General features: G+C 33.9%; 1 protein-coding gene across 1 annotated transcript in view; it reads left to right on the forward strand.

Moving 5' to 3' along the window:
• Positions 1-1,626: 1,626 nt before the first annotated feature.
• Positions 1,627-24,785, forward strand: part of LOC105623408 (aryl hydrocarbon receptor protein 1-like) — a 212,660-nt gene continuing 189,501 nt past the window's right edge. Inside the window, exon 1 of the mRNA XM_012204801.1 lies at positions 1,627-1,748. Within this exon, the coding sequence (XP_012060191.1) occupies positions 1,627-1,748 (122 nt within the window). The remainder of the gene's footprint in view (positions 1,749-24,785) is intronic.

Here is a 24,785-nt window from a genome sequence, read left to right on the forward strand (position 1 = left end):
CCACCAACCTACCAATTAGACCTCGCGTCCGCTACTGGTTTTGAGTTCTCCAGCACTGTTGAGCGTATTAGTGCAGATAGATTCTAGAGCAGGTCTTCGACGATTCGGCGAACGGGATCATTTTATTCGGTGATTCACATTAATCAATTCCGACGGATCGCAAGGGTGAAAGAAGAGCGACTATGGTAGGGGAAAGAGATGGCTTTCTCTTTCCTGTTCGAGACAGATAAGGGAGGGACTGTGACACCGATCCGGGGTGGGAGGGGGGACGTGAGGACGATCGTGTGATGAGTGAGGACATGCAAGTCAGTTTTCGCGCACACGTGACACGACCGGATTGAGAATCTAGTGATAAGCGTCTCGTGTCGACCAACTGGATATTTTAAGTGTTCTGGGCAGATATACCGAGATATCGCGTCATATGACCGTCACGCAACTGGATGATAATAATATCGAGTGGTACCAAATATTGAAAAGGTGCTGGCGCTCGGGATAGTGAGAGTGAGATTTATGTGTATTTGCAGTGAGGATTAGATAACGCGCTCGAACCATCTGTAATATTGAGGATAGAGTGAATCCCTCGTTTCCATTCCGGGCTAAAAATGTTAGTAGCTATACAAATGGCACCAAGTGTTCTAAACGTTGCTGCTGTTCTCCATGATGTATCGTAATGTTGACTCCAATTCGAAAGGATGGGAAAGTGAATGACTAGCGATCGCAATTTGATTGATGTCGCGTCGTGATTTTCATGTGACAGTGAACTTGTTCCGTAGAGAATGGTGGAAACATGATCTTGCTTTGTGTACAGTGTATCGTGAATTTCATGTTGTGAATGATACCCATGAGTCGTTGACCAAGCCTGAGGATTTTCTAATGACGCTACGCATCACAACTTTTTATGAAATTTAGGGAACAAAAGTGAACCACTTGATGCGTACTTTTTGAAAGTCATCCAGTCCACTAAACTATTTCCATTTACGATCCAATGACAGCTTGCTATTCTTTATCGTCGAAGTTGTTAAATGTCAATTGATGAGTGATAGACGTGTAGAGAGCCCGATCTCGATTCGTCATTAAAGGAATCCTGCGTCCATAGGGGACATTGGGTCGCTCGACTTCGCTCGAGAGGGCGAATTTGCGGTGGTAACAGCTGTCGCAGCTGCCGTGTTGTAATCGGCCGCGCGCGTACGGTGGTGTCATCAGGAGCAAGTGCCCCGACGCCAACAGCTGGTGGCAGTGGCACCGACGGTGACAGAGGATGACGTAGCGTCGTCGCTAGAGGCAAGGGGCGTCACGGTCTGCACGGTGTACGCGCTGGACAGAACCGCCTCGGCGGGGCTGGGGGTGGTCGGGGGTGTTGGTGTCGGTGTCGGTGGTGGCGGCGGCGGCGGAGGCGGCGGCGGCGGCGGCGGCGGCGGCGGCGGCGGCGGTGTCGGTGGCGGTGGCGGTGGCGGCGGCGGTGGAAACGGCAGCGGGGGCGGTGGTGCACCGGGGATTGCCGGGATCTGTGGACCGCCGACCGCGTCCCTCGCGCCGACGGATTACGTGACAGCGGCATGCTATCCCCCGGGATCTCAACTCACCCTGACCGCCACTCACCCTCAGCCCCACGTCGTTGATCCCGCGATGACGCCTACCTCGGCGCCGGTGCCGACTCCGACGTCGGCATCGGGCCCCAACAACCCCGTCGCCATGAGCCAGCTGGGGACCGTCTATGCCACCAAGAGACGGCGTCGGAACGGAAAGAGGTCGGTGCGAGTCCGTTAAATCGATACGACAGACGGAACGAGAACGACTGATGTTATTTTGTGACTCAGAAACGGAAAGAAGGTAGTGCTACATGCGTGACACTCGATCCTTTTTATCTTTGAGTTGTAAAATGATACAAGTCGTTCTCGTTTTAAAGTATTGAGATGAAGTGTAATGATCTGATGTATTTAGGATTAGAAATGCGTTTAGGAATATCAAATTGACATACTTAAATAAAGACTTTAAATATTGAAGAGGAATATTGACCTTACAAATATAAAAATAGGAGATAAACGAAAATTTATGTTTAAAAGGACTTTTGAAAACCAATGAACATTACGGCAGCGAGTTTTGCTCACAAAGAGAAGTAAATGTTTAATTAATGAGTAAGATGATGGTGATGTTGCACATTCTAATGTAATTAAGAAGAGTAGGAAATAATTATTGACTAAATAAGGAAGGGAATAAATACAAGATTATCATAATTAAAAATGTAATTAAAAAGACAAAAAATATTCGTATATAAAAATAAACTTTTACGAAATATTAATAAACTATAACAGAAAATATAATTTTACAAAATATAAAATCGCGCATAATCGCTGTCTCGCGTAAAAATCTTAAAATTAGTCCTTTTAGTGTGATTTAACATTTTATGGTTTAATTGGTGAATGTTTTCCGCACGCTCAATTATTGAAGTGACTTAAAAAGCAGACTATGGGATTAGTTCTGAAAGGCTCCGAAGTATCGCAGTTCGAAACGCATACATAATTCACGCGTCCGAAGCCCATGCTAATGGGGAAACGAAGCCGAGTGTTCGCACGTAAAGTTGTGCGTTTGCTCGTAAAGTTAAGTCGATGACTGATTCACAGACGTACCTCAGTATTCATTCAGAGATTAGACGTTCTCGCATGAGTAATTTGAGTACGCTTACACTTGATTTTGTATTATTAATTGATTATAAACGATTTATTATCATAGATTTTTACGAAATTATACTTTTATTAAATATAATTAATTTCTATCTTTTATTATGGAATATTTTAAACACATTATTTTAATTTATTCGATAGTTAATCAAATATTATATTACATATTTGATTAAATTAATATTAAAGTTTATTTATTTTTCCTAAAACCATTTATGCTCAAGAAAAATAAAATATAATAAGAATCTAATTCTGATTTAATCATGTTTGTTTGATTAACGTATTTGTCAGATTGTGTCCGTGCAAAATTATTGTTTCTCATGGCTTATAAACTTAATAGTTTTATTTAATAGAAATTATATAATATTGTATTTCTATATAATATTATCTCGACTCCTATATAATATTATCTTGACTTTTCTATAATTTCTTGTCTTTCAAGTTTTATTCGACATATGAAAACGATGATCGCATTATGATTAAAATAATGCTTTCATCGCAAAAGGAAATAATGTTCAGTACCATGAAGCAGTTTTCAAGGCGTAATAATAGAGGCACATCACAAAAGATCCGTCGTTACGTTCATAATGTTGCGACTGATGACCAACGAAATTGCAGGTGCATGGGTCGCCAGAAAATGTTATTTCCTATGCATATGCGGCGAATTAGAGAGAAGCCAGAAGCCTGCAAACGATCATTTGTGATTTGTCAGACAAGATACGGTTATATATTAACAATGATGGAGCCGGAATAAGATGTATGGTCGCGTGTTTGTTTGTTCTGGAACACGTGTATCAGGCTATTTTTCCCGCATCAAATCGAACGTGCGATGCTCCTTCTTTGTGCTTTCTGTCTCACGCCAATTTAGTTTTTCTAGACGCAAACGGTTACACCATGATTATTCGAGGAAACTGTATTGCAATGTAAGTTCCTATCTGTTTATAGAGATACGTACATTCGTGTTTGACGAAACACTTGATAATTATGTATTTCGTAATATTATTAGAAAGCATCCTGTGTAGTTTGATCTAAATACAATTTTATCTGTCAAAATATCAAGTTGGTTAACAAGTCTACAAAATCTTATATAATGCATATATTACATTTAAAAAATAATTTTTAATATATTTTGATATTTCTTATTCTCGTGAGACATAATAGAAACATTAATTTATGATTTTTTTTATTTTTACACGATATTTTATCATGTTGATGTAGTTGAGTTTGATAATTGATGTGTCCTAAAAGTTTTGTTACGTTGTGTTTAATCAAGCTCGCGTGTGTTAATGGAATTAAGCATTTGCAGCATAGCTATGCATAGTTCTGTCGTTGTTCTGTAGTTCAGTGGGTTGATTGCTTAAAAAAAAAGGTGTGAACAAATTGACAAATAATTAAGCAAGTAGAAACGTTTAAACTTTCAAAATTCCACTTTAAGAATACTTACGTGTTATACACATTGAATATCAATATACAATTGATATTTCTAAAAGTAGTATATAATGCTCTATATTTTATTTTCTGCAAAATAATATGATTTCTTCGAATGGTAGATGAAAATAGATTATAAAATTAAGCGAATATTTTTTTATAAAATAATAAGTAAAGAATTATGATTGAGAAATAAAACAAGTAAAATATTCAAAATGAATCTTGGTGCTTAATGATTTTTTTTTTACGTGAATCTTTCCGATTATTACCTTGAAACACAGTTCTAAACCAAAGCTGGAGTACGTATTATAATATTACAAATTAAATTAGTAAGTAACATAACAATACAAAAGATACTAATTTTTAAATATTTTTAAAGCATCTTTAAAATATTGTAAAAAATTTTATAAATTAACATACTCAGAGTTAACATGTGATTAGTGCCATAATCTTACCGAAGAAATCGCAACGTCGATTTAGCTAAAAAGAAGAAAACAGGTGCGTTTCGTTAGTATCTCATTGCGTTAGCAAATCGAGTGCCAGAGAATTTTTTCATCGCTTCGCGCCGCGAGATTGTGTGTCTCGCTCGGACGCTTGAGAAATTAAGGCAATCTGCACCAATCTGGTAAGCTCTTAATCCTCTCATGACGCTCTCGCATGCTCTCAGGTGCTTCTCTTTCGCTCGCGAGCACGCGCCCTGCGTGCATGAGTGCGTACACGCGCCTTACATGCGGATGTGTGCGAATCGCCAGGGGTTGCTAAATCGCATGGCGCGTTCGATGCATCAAAAGGAGGATGCACCTAGGGTAGTTGGCCGCTAAGCCGACAGAGATGGAGCGGCTCGGCTGATTGCGTAGAAGCGGAAGACTAAAATCTTACCGTACCGAGTTTCTCCTTCGAGCCCGTGTTCTTCCGAACCGCGTCTTCCGCAACCTTGTTAACCTCGAAATGGATCGCGGTCTCAACGACACATTGCAGACGCACTTCCAAATGCAGAGTACTTCGCAGACTCGCCGATACTCAAGGCGAACATGTGCGAAGGCTAGCAACTGATATACGTATACAGGGTAGCCCATTAACTTCAACCACTTGATGTCTTGTGTGCCCACTTAAATGTCTTCATAAAGTATCGCGAGGCAGGAGACATGATTAATTTACTGAATTAATTTTTGAAGGCTGTTGGAACTTTTATTTAATATATCTTACGTTTTCTCATTGAAAAAAACTTTGACTTTTATGGCGTCCGACGAGAAAGGCTTTATGAATTTTTATAAATTTATAGAAAAGTAATGTGACGAATATTTAGTTTTTTAAACAAAATATGTTTTTAAAAGGAAAGAAAATGAAAAAAAAAGTTTGTTTTAAAATATAAAGATACACTATGCAATTAGTATCACTATTAATCGATGCGAATCGCGAGAAGTATCCATTTTTTACTTTGATAATAAGTGTAGCCACGGACATATTTTAATAATAATTATACAAAAATCTACAAAAAAAGAAATTTGTATAATTGCTTCACACATTTAAACTTATATACATTATCACTACTTCTAATGAGTCTTAATCAATGTATCATTAATTTAACTAAAATATATCTTATAATTTTGAAGATTATGGATTTTGTGATTGCGGTTTTTATGCTCCTTTTTTCATATTGTTAACTAAAATGATGAAGAAACAATCTAACTCAAGAAATGTGAAATTGACTCAAATTTAAATGCATTGATATGGATGTTGTTCACTTCGTGACGAAGCAATTCAATTACAAAAATGAATTAATTTATATTTTGACGTACATAGAAGTTCAAAACAATAAGAACGTTATTGACATAAAGAATTGAGTTGCCATTGCTTCTTTGATATTTGTAAGGGCTTATTCGAATATTTATTCTAGCACAATGTATTTCTACGATTACGATCGTGGACCCGCAGGCTCAAGAAGCATCGTCAATTTCTTTACGTTGAAGACGATCTCATTCCTTCCCCGTAGCTTCGAGATCAACGTGTCACGTTGAGTAATCGGTCGAACCCTTTTCCAGTTCACGTAGATGCCTTCTACGGTGAGGAACGTACCCCGTGATCGCGCTAAGGATCACGAACGAGCGTAATGGAGTTTTAAACGGTCGTTCGAGGCATACGGGCAACGATCGACGATCTTCTTCTCATTCCTTTCCCTCGAGTCGTCTTTGATACGATACGAGAGAGGAGAAAGAGAGAAGCACGGAGAACGAACGGGGCTCTGCCAGAAAATGCCTGCAGGGTTTCAGCCCGGTTCATTCCCTTACGCTTCTTCGGTTGCTTTAGCTCCTAAGGATCCCTTCGCTCAAAGAAGTCCTTCCCTCGGGCTCCGCCGATTCTAGGCGAATGCACTTTAGAAAGTATATAAGCACACGTTTAGAGTGTCATTCTGTGAAATTCTATTTCTATTTCGATTGATACTATTTCGCGCGGGCAGTATATCGCTTTGTTTCGATCTCCGAATGTGCGAATGAATTATCAAAGACTGCGACAATCGATAAAGATATTGTGTATAGCAGTGGATATCGTGTATAGCGAGGCTTTCTCGATTTAATAAATACTGCTGAGAATATTTAGAGTTAATTGTATACAATTTTAACATTGTTGTGGCTTACGAGTGCAATTTATTCAAACTTTTGTTTGCAAAAATTATGTATAACGCTGAAATTTTTTTTAAATAATAATGTGTTTTTAATATCTGTGATTGTTTGAATTATACGAACTGTGAGAAAGAAGATTTTAGAAGCAGATCAAATTATATATTGAAAGAACAGTCTCGTTAAAGTATCTAAAGATTTAGCTATGAATGATTTGTTGAAAATTATCAAAATAATTATGTAGGCTGCTAAAGCTGATAAAATATCAAAATCTTTTGCAGTTACTCTGAATTTTCTACATAATTACCTTGATAGTTTAAAATTATTTTCAGATCTTTCTAACTGAATTTTCAAATATTTCAGCAAAATCATTTTTTCCGTACGCAATCAATACGTCATGATAAAAGATCTCTATTATACTTCTCTTTTATTCTTTACTTGTTTTCTACTTGCCAATTACTTTCACTTCGAAAATCGCATCACAGACCATCTTGACAGCTACTTAACTCTAACAAGAAGTATCCAAGTGAAGAACCGTTGAACATCGTATCATCCTCATACTTCGAGCACCGAAAGATCTGTAAAATGTCCAGGCCGCGGGGTTTGTCAACGTCAAGAGAACGTTATCGCTAACGATCGGACGTGAACTTGCTGTCGAGTTTCCCCCAAAATTCTGTCGAGTTCGGGGAAGCGAACGAACGCAACGCGATGCTGCGCGTACAGTGCTCGCCGCGGCCTAATGACAGCAGCTTCTATAATTTGGAGTTTTTGAGCGAACAGCCAAATTACCGGCGCAGGGAGGGATTACTGTTATTACACGCGGCCGCGGACTCAGTCGAAACCTGATTATACTTCAGTCAGTCTCTCTCTCCCGATCTTGACCCGTTCGTTCGACTGTCAGCTCTTCGCTCTCGTTCACCTCCATGGCACTTCTCCACAAGACGGACAGGCCTTCTCTCTCTTTTTCTTTCTCATTCCATCATTCGCGCGATTCCACCTCCGAACGATCCTTTAAGCACGCAAATCGCACTCCGCCACCCTACTCACTGGAAGCACAATCTAGTATCTCGCCCATTAGCAGTTTCGAAATTCTTTCGCGCGACACCGGTAGCCACGTAGAAATGCATACGTCAGAGTATTCTCTTTCACAGATGTTTATTAGTTATCAAAATAGATTAAATAGATTTTATCAATGATGTAGGAACGTATGAGTGCACAAAACTATTTTTATAAATTATTTTTTTACTTAGATATTGTATTTTTTAAGAATAAGATTTAAAATCATATAGTAAACATATAAAAAATGTATTAATTTTTTTAAATTTCATATTAATTAACGTTAAAAATTTTCTTTTTATATGAAATAAAAAAATATTAAAAAAATTTTTCTATTGGTCAAATGTGACTTGAAAAATGATTTTTGTTCCTAAATTGGCGCATTGATACAAATAAGAATATTAAGAAGTTAATATTGGCAATAAAATCTTTACAATATTTTAAGATACTTATTAACACATCATTAAAATTGACGGTTAATGTAAAACTTGTGATGTTATTTCATATCAGTTTGTGATTGCGTTTGAAGTCCCTCAGACCGAATTGATACTACTTTATATAATAGAATGAAAAAATATGTTTACAAATTTGCATATGAACTTTATCAAACACTGAGATCCTTTTATTGAAAATAGGATTATTTCTTTTTTTGGATTTTTTTCTGCAAACTTATTAAATTTAAAATCAGGATAAACTATAAAGATTTAGTAATTCTTTGTAAAAAAAAACCTGTTTACAAGGAATAACTGAAGATTTTTTAATAAAGATTTTTATAACGGAAAAAAGTACGAGATTTTTTAATGAGAAAGTATAGCTTTAGTAATCTTTACAAAGGATTACTTAAGATTTTTCAATTACAACGAGAAAACGAAAATTCTCAATGAGCATCGTAAGTAACGTAAAGGCATAGCAGGACCATTCGAACTGGTCGATGATTTCTTGATGGATAGCTGCCATCGTTTCAGGTTTCGGCTGATTAGTTCTTAAGTTCTTAAGTAATTGCCGCGCATCCTTAAGGCCTTATAACGTGCGTTTATAGCCCTGTAATAAAGCCGCTTCTAAGACCTTTGCTCCACCAGTCGAAGACTATATAGTCGAAGCCTCCGAGGCGTGCCAAGATTTTCTTTATATATTAAGCATCATCGATATTTACAATATATGCCACATTTATTTACGCTATTGGCTAAATAAGATCACAAATCGATTTTAGTGATTAATTGTATCACTCGGAGATACTTAACCGACGATCGATGAAAGATTATAATATGTATCCAAGATTATAATATATATCCAAGACTATAATATATAATATATATAATATAAGTGTTCTGAAAAGACGATATCAATCTATATCAAATATAAATATTAATTAGAAGTTATGTTTTTTGTTTTATTCAACGAGTTGCAAATTAATTCATAATATTTGTGTCTATAGATGACATTTTGCATAATTTATGCAATATAATTTTTAGTCAGTCTACATACAGAAATAAATATAGGACTCAACTCGTAAAATTGAACATGTTCTTTCAATCGGATATATTTCATATAAGTACATTTCTCTCCGTTATAAGTTTCGTTTGTTAGTAAAAATAGATCTGTCTGATTTCTCACATATCACATCTGCGATATCATTCTGCATTAAAGAAGGATATTGCTTACCTACCTTTCTACATCGTAGACGCGCACGTTGTAATTTAATAGACTTCCCTTACGTTAGTCAGTGCCGTGATGCGTTGCGGCCATGTAGATATAATATATATAACGTTCGCGACAAGAGGATTATTGGTGGTGGGCATAACTCCCGTGTATAGCCACACCCAGCAGATTTAACACCTCGATCCAATTATAAAGACGCCCCTTGTCGCATGTATGATTGATGCTGCATTATGTATAGTCGTTGCTCCCGAAATGCCTTGTAGTAATAGTGGATTGCCACTATTAAAACTGTCTATGGTTGGTATTTATAGTCAGTTCTTATTTCAAGAAGTCTTAAATAATGTCTTAAGACATTACTTAAGACTTCTTGAAATATGCGGCCCTCTGATTGGTTCATGACACCTCAAGATAGAACTTAAGACGATCTTGAATATAAGAACTGATTATAAATACTGGCCAAATGAATAGAATTCTGTTATTAGTTTTACCGGTACTCCACTATTCAACATTCAATGTTTTTTAGTGAAAAGTTTTGCCAGAGTATCACAAATTTTAGCTAAATACAGATCTGCAAATACTTTTGGACTATCAAAGTAATTACGTGGGACTCTTTAGCGTTGATAACAATGTAGCAAAAAGTTTTAAGATTCTAGCAATTAATTTGAATGTTCTACATAATTATTTTCAGATCTACTTATAGATATAAATCTAGATAAAGTTTTAGTTTGAACAAACATCTTCCCATGTCAGGGATCACTTTACTGAAACAATTCTGTTATTAAAACTGAAACATTAAAATTAATTAAAGTACGCTCTTCGAATTTGCTCTATAAAATGTATACGTTCCATATTTTGCATCTCATTATAAACATTGTCAATCAAAACTTTTTAATTTAATTTTACTATATTGTTTCCACGCGTAAACATATTACCTCGATAATAATACTATTTGTACGTCTTTATGACTGCATTCATCACATTTATGCGTTGCTCTCTAGAGAGCATTAAACAATCGACGATACGCATCGTGCGCATTCTCCAGTCGCGGTTGATGCTGTGTTGCTTTTGCGGTGTTTCGAGAGTGCTGAATGGGCCGCACAGCAAGGAATATCCCGTCCTTGCGTGGTTACGGCACTGAATAGAGCCATAACGAAGTGAAACGCGCAGGTGAATTTATGCCGCAGGAACGGAGGTGCCCGAGGAGACCAATAAACGCCGAAACGCCTTTGAGCTTCGAGAGAGAGAAAGAAAACTTATCATGGAGATGAACTCTAAAGGGATAAGACGGATAAAAAGAGACAGGACAGATGAAATGAAATAAGGAATATCTACAAAAAGAGAGAGAAGGAAAGGTGTTGAACCCGGAGCTTTCAAACTTCATAATCTTGAATGACCAATTTCGATGTGCGATAAGAAATTATACAGCTTCGTATTCATAATGACAATTTTATTTACTTGATATTTTAATGAGAAATTTTTTTATATTTTACGACTACGATCTGCTGATCTGAGAAACGAGCGTCGTATCTTTTTGAATGTATTGATATATGGAATCAGCACGGCTGTCCAACGAATATCTCCATTGATTTGCGAAGATTGTTTTTCCATAAAGCAAGGCGTGAACATTTTATAAAAATTAATTAAATTTATAGATGTTAGTTTTACTGTTAAATGTTAGTTAGGTTAATTAAATTAAATTAATTCATTCATTCATTTACATTAGTCGTTGCAAAAAAAAAAGTATAGAAAGGAACAAAGAGGTCAGTACCTGTTTAGAAAAAAATCTTTAAATTCAAGTTTTTTTTAATTGTAATAGAAAAAAATTCAAATTAAAAAATTGTTCTAAATAGGTATTGACTTAAAAATTTTTTTATATTTTTCCTCGAATATAAAGAGCAGAAGAAGTTGTTATAATTGAACTAATTGTACTGCACGACACAGTTGAATATGAAACTTGAATATGGAACATCGTTATCGCGTATTGTTATTCATTGCGTTATGCCACCAACAACGCATGTGCTTCAATCTCTGTGTTGACTTCCTCCAACGAATTATACGAATTTCGTTACACTTTCTTAAATGGAATTTAAATTTTGCGTTATCAGGCGCGGCAATCTGTCGGGAAAGAATTTAAATATAAATAGTTGCGGGATATGTGTCGCCTTGCGTCTCGTTGGTATTTCTTCGGAATACACCTCCGTCGCACCATTACCCTTTCAAATGTAACATTGGTAAGGCGTTTCGCGATGAAGGCGATTACGAGTTTTCCCAGCTATTAAAACTATAGAATCCCCATTTCAGAAAGCAAAAGTAATGATAGTATCGTCGCATACTTAATTTATCTTGTTATATGTCATATTTGCCAAATATCTTCATTTTATTTTATAATGCAATCACTTTTTTTTTTATTTTGTCCTGATCTGGCATATTTTTGCATTTATTTAAAATAGACGAATTTCGTTTCGATATTGAAATTTGTGAAAGAAAGTTTCTGTTCAGACAACAAGCATGTTTAAAAGATGTTACAAAGACGTTTTTCAGACACGCTGTTTTTATATTTATTCGTATATTATAAAAATCTGAACAGAATCTTTATCGAAATCGGAATTGATTCTAAACTCGATTATTTGACATAATTGAGCTATTAAAACTCATCGTAGCGAAAAATCATCTGATCGACACAATCAGATATTTCGAGGATGGAATTCGAGACTCTGTTTTGCAAGAAGCGGCCCTGGTCGGTAACGATGTATCTCATTCGGCTTCGGACCCGGCCCGAGCCTGGGGCCCGGCCGGTCCGGTAAGGCGCTGTGTGTTTAACTATTCAATAATTCATCCCGCCATTCATCACCAGCCGAGTGTAAAATTTATCTTATTTTTATGTATTGGCCCCCTCCAGTTCGCGGCACCATGCATCAACCTCTTATTAGTCGCGATTTGTTTGGCGCGCGCAGTATCCAAATCCCATTGTGCCGATTTATCGAGTCGCGCGCGAATATGTTCCTAGTTCGTTGGGCCCCTGAGACCCGAATATGACCTTTTTCTCAGAAATTTGTGCACCGGAATAAAAAAGGGACGATCATTGACCTCGAGTCCAAATATATTGACTTTTCGCTTGTCTATTCGAAATACAAGATGCACGAGTGATAAATCCAAATAGAAAAGCATTTAAAATTTGGATGCAATTTCGTGATATTAATGAAAATTAATGATTTAAAAGAGTAATTAAATTTCAATTATCAATTTTTTTTTATATTACAAGTTTTTAAATAATAAAAGTGTTTATGTTTTGATGAAATATTATTTAATCAAAATGTATATATATCTCTGATTTTCTTAGTTTCATTTTAAACTAATGCAATTTTTATATATTTTACATAGTATACATATAATATATATAACATATGTGCATATTGTATATATTTTCTGTATTATCATGTTTCTTTTGTACAATCTTAGTGAGAAAATATGGAAGAATGATATCCTTACATATACAAGGTATAAAATATTATCTATTTATAAATATGAATTTTATTTTTATAGTAGCAAATAACCGGTACATATATAAAAAGAAACTTTATCAGAGATCGTGAGAATGTACTCCGGAACGTGGGACTCAAATATTTGCTATAAGCGAACTAGAACTTCTAAATTTAGATTGTAAATTCCCGAGAGACGGCATCATTATATGTAATTTATGTTGCGTCCTTCTCCACAGTTGACGAATAAGATATAACCGCGTTATTTTACGTTTTTCGCTGATAACTATACTAGCTATTACCAAATGGCTAATTCGTTATGGAAGAGTAACAATAATGTGATTTAAATTGCTAATGATTTAGACGAGTTTTGGTATTCGCTCCAACAAGAATTTTTCTGTATTCTTAAGAGAGAAAGAAGGGAACTTTTGAAATCTTATTCTAGATCTTCAATTATTGCTAATTAAACTTTATTTTTAAAAAAAATTGTTCGGTATTTTTCTTCTAAATTTATTAAAAAATGCTATTCTCAAGAAATTTTATACTATACTAATGATTAGAAACTTCCAAGTAGAAGATATCAATCATTTTAAATGTGTCGCAAAGTTTATCATTGAGCAAGTATACTTATACCTGATAATTTTCAGATATACCTACATATTTGCCGAGTTAATTTAAATTTCCGTTTTTATCTTACATTGGATATTATTATAATATCCAGTTCCACAAGACTTTCACGCAAAGACTGATTTCGTTGTTAATTCGTCTCGTTCAGTAAACGTTTTTTCGAATCATTTCGCGTCGCTTTTTGTTATTTGTCGAAGGTCGATAATTAGCGGCAATCGTTTCGCGGCAATTTAGTTATTTATTCGTTACACGAAGAAGACGCCAGTGTATGACACCGGCGGCCCGACTCGGCCGTTCGGTTCTCTGGCGTAGCGAGCACTTCCTGTGCCAAGCAGAGGTGGGTATTCTCATTGTCATTACGTCACCAGAGGCTGTCATTTGGTTTTTCAAGCGTCCGTTTTTCTCACCGCGAGAATAGAGGGCTTGATGATCGTAATTACACATGGCTAGCCTCGGAGAAGGATAGGCGGATTAAGGCTGCTGCGTGTGTACAATTTCCCTTCGAGAAACAGGCTTATTGAACCCCGAAAGCAACATGAAGTTATTTTACGAATTAGCATTTAATGTTGCTGAGAATTTGCCAGCTATCCGATTAAAAACGATAGGATCAAATAAGAAACAATCAATTAAAAATTCTTGCTGCTTATTTGTGACACTGCAAATCTTTAATCCAACACGATTATATATGTGAAAACATATATATTATTAAAATAAGAATATAAAGGTAAATAATTAATATAAAATTAAAACAATGTAAGAAATATTTTAGGATGAGAATTAATGTCATTTAAACGTCAAAGTGACACGACAAATAACGTCGAATTATTTGCTAGGAACTTCAATGTCAGTCAAATAAATTGAGACAATAGCTGATATAGTAATTAAAGGTAAAAATACAGAAATCTAAAAGTGACATTTAAAAATATTTACAAAGAATTGTGATTATGTTAGATAGTCTTTTGATATTGCTATTGTTTATTCGTAAAGTGTATAATTCGTAAACTGATTCCCTATGAATGCGTCTTGCTAATTAGGCAGTCCTGTCATTAGTTCAAGTACCACCGCTGCCCTTCTTTCGTGACAGAATTCACTCCCCGTGTCGCACTCTGTATACCCGATGGTTGGCGTATCCTGAATTCACCTTCCTATTAGGGTGTGGCTTACTCCCCAGGCACAACGAAATTGGTGCTGGTGCCAGTTCTCTTGTAAGATTTAATAAAATTAACGTACGGTATTTTTTTGTTCTCGAAGTTTTCATAAATATTAATCTTCCAAAAATGTAAGTCTGATTTCATGATATTAGATTAAATGTTGTATTATTATCTAAAACAACATTTTTTATGTAATTTTTATCACTTTATTTTATTAGTTCAATAAAAAATAACTGAAATTAATTGTTGAAAATGGATATAAATAATGACGAATAGATGATATATATATTAAAGATTCACAGATTTTATTTATATATCAATTGATTTAGTCTATTTAGAAGAAGTTTTTGATTAAATTATTACGCTTTTATAAGTTCCATGTTTGTCTGTCATTACACTGAGAGAAATGATTTTGTTATAGGAAATCAAGAGAAAGCAAATGTGATATTTATTAAAAAAAACGATCAATATGTTACGATTGCAAATTAATTCGTCTGTGTAACAAATAATCAATAGCTAGCAAATAAAAAGCTCATATATATATATATATATATATATATAAAAGTAGACGGTTACAAGGTCTCAAATCGTAAGAAATTGACCAATTCTAGTCAAAGTATTCTCCCTATATTAGACTGTGCTTAATCGGTTTCCTACGATTTAAGATTCCACGATCACCTATGAATTCTATAAATGAGCTTAAAGTTTATCAAAAAGATAGGTTAGATTCTATATAGTTTGTTTCTGTTACTAATAATATTGATTGGTGTAGCAGACTAGCAACAATCACAACAACAAAATTTGTCACATATTTATCAATCACCTGTTAAAGGGGGCTTGTTAAATTAACAAAATCCTTTCTCTCAATGTAAATTTATAGTTTCTTACACCCTTCTCTTATAAATAAGAAGTCTATTGAAAATCACATGAGAATTTGCTATAAGAAAATGACAGATCTAAGTGACGGAACCTTTGTGAACTCGACATATGTCAACATTGATGACTATATATCATCGTATTTCTTGAAATAAACTCGTTAGAAATAGTTGATTTCTATCTTCACGTTCATAATTTATACCTATGTAATATAGTTTATGTAATATACTAATAATATTTTGTAACAAGGTATTAACTTTTTTATTAACGCGTAATTGACATAATATTTTTTTTTTATATATTTAAATCCTGATGTAAATATAAATTAGCAACTGTTAGCACAAGATGGCTTCCGCGTTATATTAATTACAAAATATTCTCTGATGGTTTAAATTAATATATTTCGATATTTTTAATAATATAACTGCAATTTTGGAAATACAGTAAAATATACTCCAATAGGATGGACTCTGTTTCGCGACTTTATGGTTGAAACTATTAGGGAGACTTCCATTCCATCCCGACGCGACTAATGCAACGCGTCCCGGATAAATCAAGGGAACCAACGGTTAGTTCGTCGTCGCGTTGCATCCCTTCATTTCGCCATCCGCTCGTTTCGGTAGAATTTGCATTTCAGAAACGCGAGATTGGGCGGTAGAAAGATAGAGCTAATGCTCACGGGGCGGCGAACCGCGCCGTATAAACACAGGGTAGCTCGGAGCCCCTTTTCGACTTCACATCATCTTCTGTTGTGTAGTGCGGTTTTACGTTGAGCTTTCTGTTTTTGGCGTAAAAGAGAGGCTACTGGTGAACCTTGAAATGCGGGGTTGCACCGAGCAACGCTATTTTAGGCAATTTAACCTTTTTGTTTTTTTTTTAAAGATAAAGAAATGAAGTTAACTCGATAAATCTTGCTTTTCTGTCTTCAATCCGTTTTTATTCCGCAAACGAAAGTAGTATCGACTCTTAGCACAAGTAGCAAAAAATAATTCTTTTGTATTCAACATTTTATACAAAAAAATAGATATTATATATTAATTTTAAAGTAAGAATTTATTAATTTTCAACCTTGTAAAAATTATGATAATTTTCGTTTGTAATTTTTTTTATTTCCTAAGATATAAAGTGGATAATTTGTTTCTAATCTGATGTATTGCATAAGTTTAATAATGACAGATAATTTTATAAATTGATGTTGAAAAAAGTTGTGCAATTAAGAGGCAATTAAATTTCTCGTCATGCTTTAGTCCCCTCTCACCATTATTAGATTTCTTCTTCAGTCCTTTAATTCTTTGATTCAGTGAAAGGCGGCATATTTGCGTAAGAAATCAGACAGCGATTCTATGCCGTACATAATTAATCGCAGCGAAAAATAGTCGATCACTTTTTATCGCTGTTAATTGTCAGCAGTCCAAAACATGAACTTTACCAATCACTCCTATTGGAAATTTTTTTCGAGGTGCTTAGTTATTCTTTTATAATAACCGATAATTGAAATCAAATATAATGATTGATTATCTCATGATATATCATGATTAATATCTCATGATATATCATCAATCGTATCAACGAATTATATGAATATATAACATCGCGTGTTTCTAAAGGACGCTTTGACTTATATTCTATGCGTCGAAACGTGTAGCTTTATTTTTTAGCGAAGGAAGCGTGTATAAGTTAACTAGTATAGCCGCGAGGATCCTGACTGATGTAATTTGTTTTCCGTAACGTATAATGACGTAAATGCCTCGTATAATCTATTTGCGCTGATACCTAGACATACGTTCCGTAATCGATATGATGTATACATATCTTAATAGTTTAATGTATAATCGTATTTCTCTCTCGTGGAGTTTAATCATAAATAAAATAAATTTTAATTTGTCTCTGTATTTAATAGATTACAAAACATTTGTAAAATTGCAAATATACAAATTTGTATAATAAATATTAACTTATAAAATAGAAATATGTTAATATGTTTATAAAAATTTGCACGGAAAAAATGATTTGCAGAAAGATTTAAAATTTGGCTGAATATAGACGTGAGAATAATTTTGTTGGAAATTTAAACACATAATTATTTTAACGGTCTAATAAAATTTTTTTTTCAGATCTGTATCTAGTAAAATTTTAGATCTTTTAGCAAAATTGTTCTTTCCGTGTACGTTGGTACGAGGATATGCGTTTGTTCAAAAGTAAGAAACTAATTCTATCAAATTGTCGAACGAGCGACATCCTTGTGCAAAGTTAATTACTATTACCACATAGTAGTTGCGTGTACGATATCTTTTGCAACGCGCATTGCACCTCTATTATTCTCTCAACCGGTATTATTACAGACTTACGATTAGAGCGAATAGCTTTCGATTCACGTACAAAAATTATCTCAGAGTCTATACTATGAGCCGAATTCTTGTCCGTGCAATTAACTCTCAGGATCATACTTGGAATCGCGCTTGTTACGTCGCGAATGGATAGCAATTAAAAAACTGGAATATGTCCAGATTTAAAGACACTCAATTGAAGATTTAATAATAGTGATCGTATACAGATAATTCTTGCTTTGTTAACAAACCCGTATTTACTGAATGTCCTGTTAAACAAAACTAGCATAAAGGCATATATATGTCTTAATTATAGTGCAGAAAGACATGTTAATTAATAAGTCTCATTGTTTAATATTTTTATTAATCTTACGGTAATTAATCTCACAATAACACAATACTTAATATTTAATTGCTGAAGCTTAATGGTATTTGGATGTATCATTGATATTTCTGATATAGTAAAAAATTTAATTTGAAAATATTTTAAATTGTTTAATTTTTGTATCCTTTTATTATCTCTTTTTGGAGACGTGAATGAATTCATAACGATTATGGCAACTTACAGCGCACTGAATGGAAAAATATTACAAGGGAGCGTACCCCCGTAAAAAATTTATACAACTGCGATGTGCATTTAGAGGCAAGTGGCGTAAAATAATCCCGCCTAGTGTATTGCAGCATCCTTGCTATTATAACTTACATTAGATGCACATTTCGCACCACTTACTGACAGTTACAATTTTACGCAATTATAGATCTAGTTCTTTTCCTGACGTTTAATTAGTTAACGTTCCGCGAGAAACTGTGGAATGAATGTTTTCGCATAACATAAAAACACGAGGAAACGCAATAATATACCGCAACGTTCGATAGAATTATCAAAGTCCGAGATAAAAAATAGCTCGAAAAAATGACATTATTACCTGAATTCTTATGAAATAAAGAAATAAATAAATAATCTGTTAAACAAAAATGTCTTAATTTTTAATTACAAATTTTTTATAAATATGCAATTTTCTTAAAAAAATATTTTGGAAAAGCAGTAAGATTTTCAAGACAAAAAATATGAACATAATAAAATTTTTCATAAAAATATGTATAAAATTGCAAGGTTTATCGACGTAGTTCTTGAAAGAAAGCGTTCGAATTGCACGCCGGGAGAATCGAGTCATATTATTCAATGACAGATTTGTAGGCTGTTTCGCCGGCCGTTTTACTCGCGTTTAGCGAATGACAGTGGAAATACAGTATACGGTGGTCGATGGCTATATGTCTAGATCAGGCGTTCGCCGCGTCAGGTACGTAAATATAGATCGCTCCCGTCTCGAAGCTCCGACTTGTCTCACCAAGTACTCACCACCGCGCGTTCGACCACCTCTTTCTATAGCGATACTAGTGGCTACTACTATCTTGATACCCCTCCGCGCCGATCGCGAGCGTATCATTACCCCGCCTAGTGGCTAGCTCGGCAGATTACACGTCTGCGAGCCGAGTTTGGCTCAAGCTGACCCGACCTAACACGAATTTGTAACAACGATTGCGCCGGGATTTGCATGTTACCAGGCGGCATTGGTCATTTCAGAGAAAGAGAGAAAAGAAGTAAAAATAATATTATTTTGGAGGTAACAATAGCGATGACGCTAATCAATGGTGTCGTCTATACGGTAAAGAATCTTGATTCTAAAAATCCATATACAGCAATCTTTCAAGATTTGAAATTTTGGAATATTGGTATATATCACAAAAATGCATGGAAAGAACAGTTTTGCTGTATCGAAGTATCGAAAGAATTAGTACGGAGTTGAAAATAATTTATTGGATTAAAATAATTATGTAGAAGACACTTTGAACTGGTCGTTAGAATTTTTTGCATTGTTCATCATGCTTGATCCGATGTTTAGATACTTTAACAAAATTGTTTTTTTATGGGGAAGAAAGCTTCGTAAAGAATAGCTGTTTATTCTATAGATGATCAATATTTTATTATCATTCATATTACATTTCATAATGATAATTAAAATTTAATTTAAGATTAAGTATTCAAAAATTTTATTTTTTTATATTTTTATATAGTAGATGTTACCTAGTATTACGTAGTATTATGTAGTATTATGTAGTATATTTTTACGTGCAATAAAAGCTTTTATGCATTGATTAGTTACTATTGTATTTAGTTTTGATTGTAAGAAACATAATAAAAATAATTTCGAGCATTGGCATTCACTTTACTTTTCCGCGTAATTGGGTTAAATAAATCGCATCGAAGTAGCAGTGACTCTCTTCGAATGCCTGCCGGAAGCGGCGCCGTTCGCTCATGTCCCACCTGCCAGTACTGGCGGGCATGAAATTATGCTAATTAAACATATCGAGCAACAAAACAGTGCTGTGCTCTCTTATATTTATATGGGCGTCGTCGAGGACTGTCGTTAAATATTTTTGGCAAAAATGCAAAGCGATACAAAAAATTCGCAGAAATCTTTCGAAAACGATTAAGTAAATTTTTCTATTAACCGTTTCTTTAAAATATTTTTTATTAAAAACTTATTAAATCCAGAGGTCATATCTTAGAGAAAATCAAAAAGATCGAAGAGATTTTTACTTATTATACAATAAAATGTATAATATGTCTAAAACGTTCAATTCTAAATGCGCGCGATAATTGAGTAAGAATGAACATCGAAGAGACGTGCTCTATAACGCGCTCTAATTAGTAAGATTATGATCATATCGCGCGTGAAAACAGGTTGTCATAGTTTAATGAAATCTGAAGTTAGATATTTATTGCGCATTATCCATAAAACACACCATCCTCATATATTGAATAACCTTGATTCGTATACGAATATTGCTTAATTATAATTTTATTTGCGTATATTAAATTTTATATTTTAATAATTATTTTGTTTCTTCATATATAATTAAGGCCATTTTTTTCGAAAATTTAATTCAACTGCCGGTATTACTGACTGAGAGTGACTGCATCGAGGCACTTTATTTGCAAATGTCAATCTTTAGTATTTATCTGTTTAATACTTATCACTCAATGCACTCTCCTGCGTTGCTATCATAATTAATTTGCAGATATTATGCATACATGACTTCAGGGACGGTTAACAAATCGATTTATACTCAATATATATCAACTTTCGATATAACGGGAGATATATAAAATCGATTGCGTTAATTTAAGATGACAAAATCAAATCGACAACTGATGGATGAAATAAGGTAATAAATAATACAATAATTGTAAAGATTTGTCACTTGAAAAAATCGAGAAAGATTGAGTATGTAAATCAATATTTTCAAACGTCGAAAATTTTTATAAAATTGATTTTACAATATGATTTAATATCAATTATTTTCTTAAATTTACTGATATTCTGTGTATGTGGGACTCATTGTTCATTAAATATATTTTATATGCCAATTTTTTAAAAATATTTTATCGCTGTAAAAATTTAGAAAGTTCCACACCGCGCGATAGATATTTTTTCTAAAAAAAATTATTAATATTATAAATACGAAGAATATAAATTTATTTTAATACTTAAATAAATATAGTAAACTTTGAATTATATTTGAGTAAATGTAAGAAGATATACAAATTTCTATTGATAATTTTTTTCTATTGATAATTTTTTTATGTCATTGTAGAGAAGAGTTTTTTACAATACTATTACAATGTAAACTAGAAGCCCCATTTTTTTATTCTCTTTCTCTCCAATTAAAATCTGATGAAAATAAACATAATTCAAAGATACATTATTATAGCAGTGATTACAGGTAACAAAAGTTAAGATTATAATCATTACGGGCCACAAAGTTATGCCACTTTCTCAACACGAACGTATACACGTTGCGTAGTAGATTGTTGATTGTCAGAACGCGATATAAATAATAAATGCTCTTTCTTTTTATTAACAAAGATTCTATTACCATTTTGATATCTACACAGAACTTTTAACGTTCTAATTGTTCTAAACGATTATTTGTATCACACATGTCCATGTATGATGAAATAATATAATAAAACAATGTTAATTGATAAAAAAACAAGATTACAATAATTATTTTCTTTAAAATGTATGTCATGCTAAAATATTGAATGTATATGTAATACATTATTCTGTATTATATTTATCGGCACATTTATGAAAAGTGTTAAGAACGATTATTTAATAAGCATCAATTAATAGTACACGGTTTTGCTCAAGTAAAAAGTTTAATTAAAAATTTAATTAGATACAACAAACCATCAAAATAGTTATGTAGGATATTTAATTGATTGCTTTTTGTAGCATTGTCATTAATGTTTTAGCGTTCTATATAATTATTTTGATAATCCAAACAAAATTATTTTTACAGATTTATATCTAATTAAATTGTTAAATACTTTAACAAAATTAATTTTTCCGGATAACGTTACTGTTAATTGGTGTTTACTAGATTATATCTTGCAATATATCTATTTTAATTGAATTTTATTAAACAATGGTTTAATTTAATTCAAAAGTTTAATGAATGAAATAAAGAAAATTTAAAAAATTTAATGAATAATAATATGGCATTTGATTTTATTAAATATTGAATTCAAAATCGAATAAATTCTCAATCGAACACCCGGTAGAAGCTTGCGGCCGTCTGTAAATACGTTGCGTTAAGATTGTGTTGTGGACTTGGTCGACCGATGATATAGATGAAATCGCGATTCTCCTGACGTAGTATTTCAGATTAAATCACGATAGTTGCAGAGACGAGAAGAAAATCTGTTCAAGATTCCATATGCAGAACGATCGATTTTTACTCTCAAGTTTACTGCTGTCGACCGAGTAGCTACCAGAAAAATCGATCGCTTTTAAGAATTATCTGTGGGCGCGGTTGCAATGTGATAGTCACGCTGTGGTGTGCGCATGCAGGAATAATTCAGTATTACCATTTTAGAGATCTCTCTGTATGTACGTATGGGAATATCCGTTTGTGGAGAACATCCTGTTTGTAATTTTTCTTTTTTTGCAATTAAATGCAAATTAAAAATAATTCTCGTTCTCTAATGAAAATAATATATCTTCAAAGTACTAATATGATTAAAATGCTTTTATATCTGTGAATCTTTTATATCTATGAAAATTAATACACAAAACACACATACATATCGGTAATCTTGAAGTATGAAGAAGGAAAACTAATATTCTTTCTCTTTATGGATAAATTAAAATTGAAAGAGCAAAAGGTTTTTGCTATTTAGAAATTTAATGTGAAACATGAAGAGAACTTCGAAAAGTAAAATAGAATTACTGGCTTAAATTCAGAGAATCGTACTTTATCCAAGCTAGAAAGTACCGCAGTAAATTTCGCCTATGTATTCACGTACTCTAGAACGACGGAATTTTCAGAAGTTTATGTTGCAAGTTTATCTCTCTTGTCCCGTGGAAACAGTCTGGAAAGTTTCCCGCGCATTCCTACTCGCTAATAACTCGCGAGGCATTCGTCCGGTATTATTTACTCTTTTCAACCGAATAGACGCTACGACAAGTGCCCGGCAAATTGTTCTGGATATAACTGCTCGAAATTACATCCTTGATTATGAGGTCTAGAGACGCGTGGGACGTCGAATTCTGTCGCTGCGTGTACGAATTCGCTTCTGAAAATCCCGCGGAATTTTCTAAGTTCGCGTTGCGATGGACGACCAAAGCGCTCAAAGTAAAAAAGCGATGTACGACGTAACCTATGGAAGTTTTATACGAGCCGCACGTCAATTATCGGAGTATAGAATCATCGTGATTGTTGTTCGCTATAGAAAGTAAACGTCGCTGCCGCTAAAGAATTGCCCCAAGAATTTGAGAATTATATGCGCATTCAGCGATAAATATCACGACTCATTGAACTTTACAGATGCGCCGTTCGCGTATAACGTTCCGTAATTGCGGAGTAACAATCGTAAAACGTAATATCGTAAATTATATGACGAACCTATACATCAGTCTTCGTAGAAGTGACGGGATTTTTTTTTTGCAAATTACTAGAGAATCTTAAAAGAAACAATTTCTGGATCACGTTAACCCTTCAGTTCCACGTTATGATAATGTGATTCAATTTAATAACTTACAACTTTTATAAAAATAAATATAAAGAATTTTTTTTAATCGAAACATTGGAAAAAGCGCCATATCGAAAGTGGAATCGAAGGATTAACTGCTCAACTAAACTTTCGTTTAAGGCATTTCGGATTCTGATGCCTCGACGTTGCAGCATAGTTTTTGGAATTAACTCATTCGCACTAATGAGAGAAGAATCTGAAGTCAATTAAGCAGCCTTTTCTGATACGAACTCGATAAGCCAAAAAACCAATGAATATGCAAACTATTATGCCGCCACCTGTCACATATTTTTTCGTGGCCCGTTATGTGTGCGAACAAGTATCGGCATGTGTCTATATGTACATGTCTATATGTGTATACATGTGCTTCACGGTATTGTAAAGAGTCAGTACTATATGCCCCGAATATGAGGTTCTTCGCTTTTTATTTACACACTCGTGAACGGTTAGACGCCGTGAATGAGTGACCGTCATGCGGAAACTGCTTTGTTTTAGATCGAGATAAAATATCTCGCGATCTCTTGCATATCTTTTCCGTGTGATTCTCATAAAATTTCATGACAATTTGTGTTATAATTTCTAAAAGGGATAAAGTTACATACACACACACACACACACACACACACACACACACACACACACACACACACACACACACACACACACACACACACACACATATATATATATATATACACAAATAATAATAATAATAATAATAATAATAATAATAATAATATATAATAATAATATATAATAATAAGTAAGTAACGTATATCAATA

This window comes from Atta cephalotes (assembly GCF_000143395.1).
Source record: "Atta cephalotes unplaced genomic scaffold scaffold00057, whole genome shotgun sequence".
Lineage (NCBI taxonomy): Eukaryota > Metazoa > Arthropoda > Insecta > Hymenoptera > Formicidae > Atta > Atta cephalotes.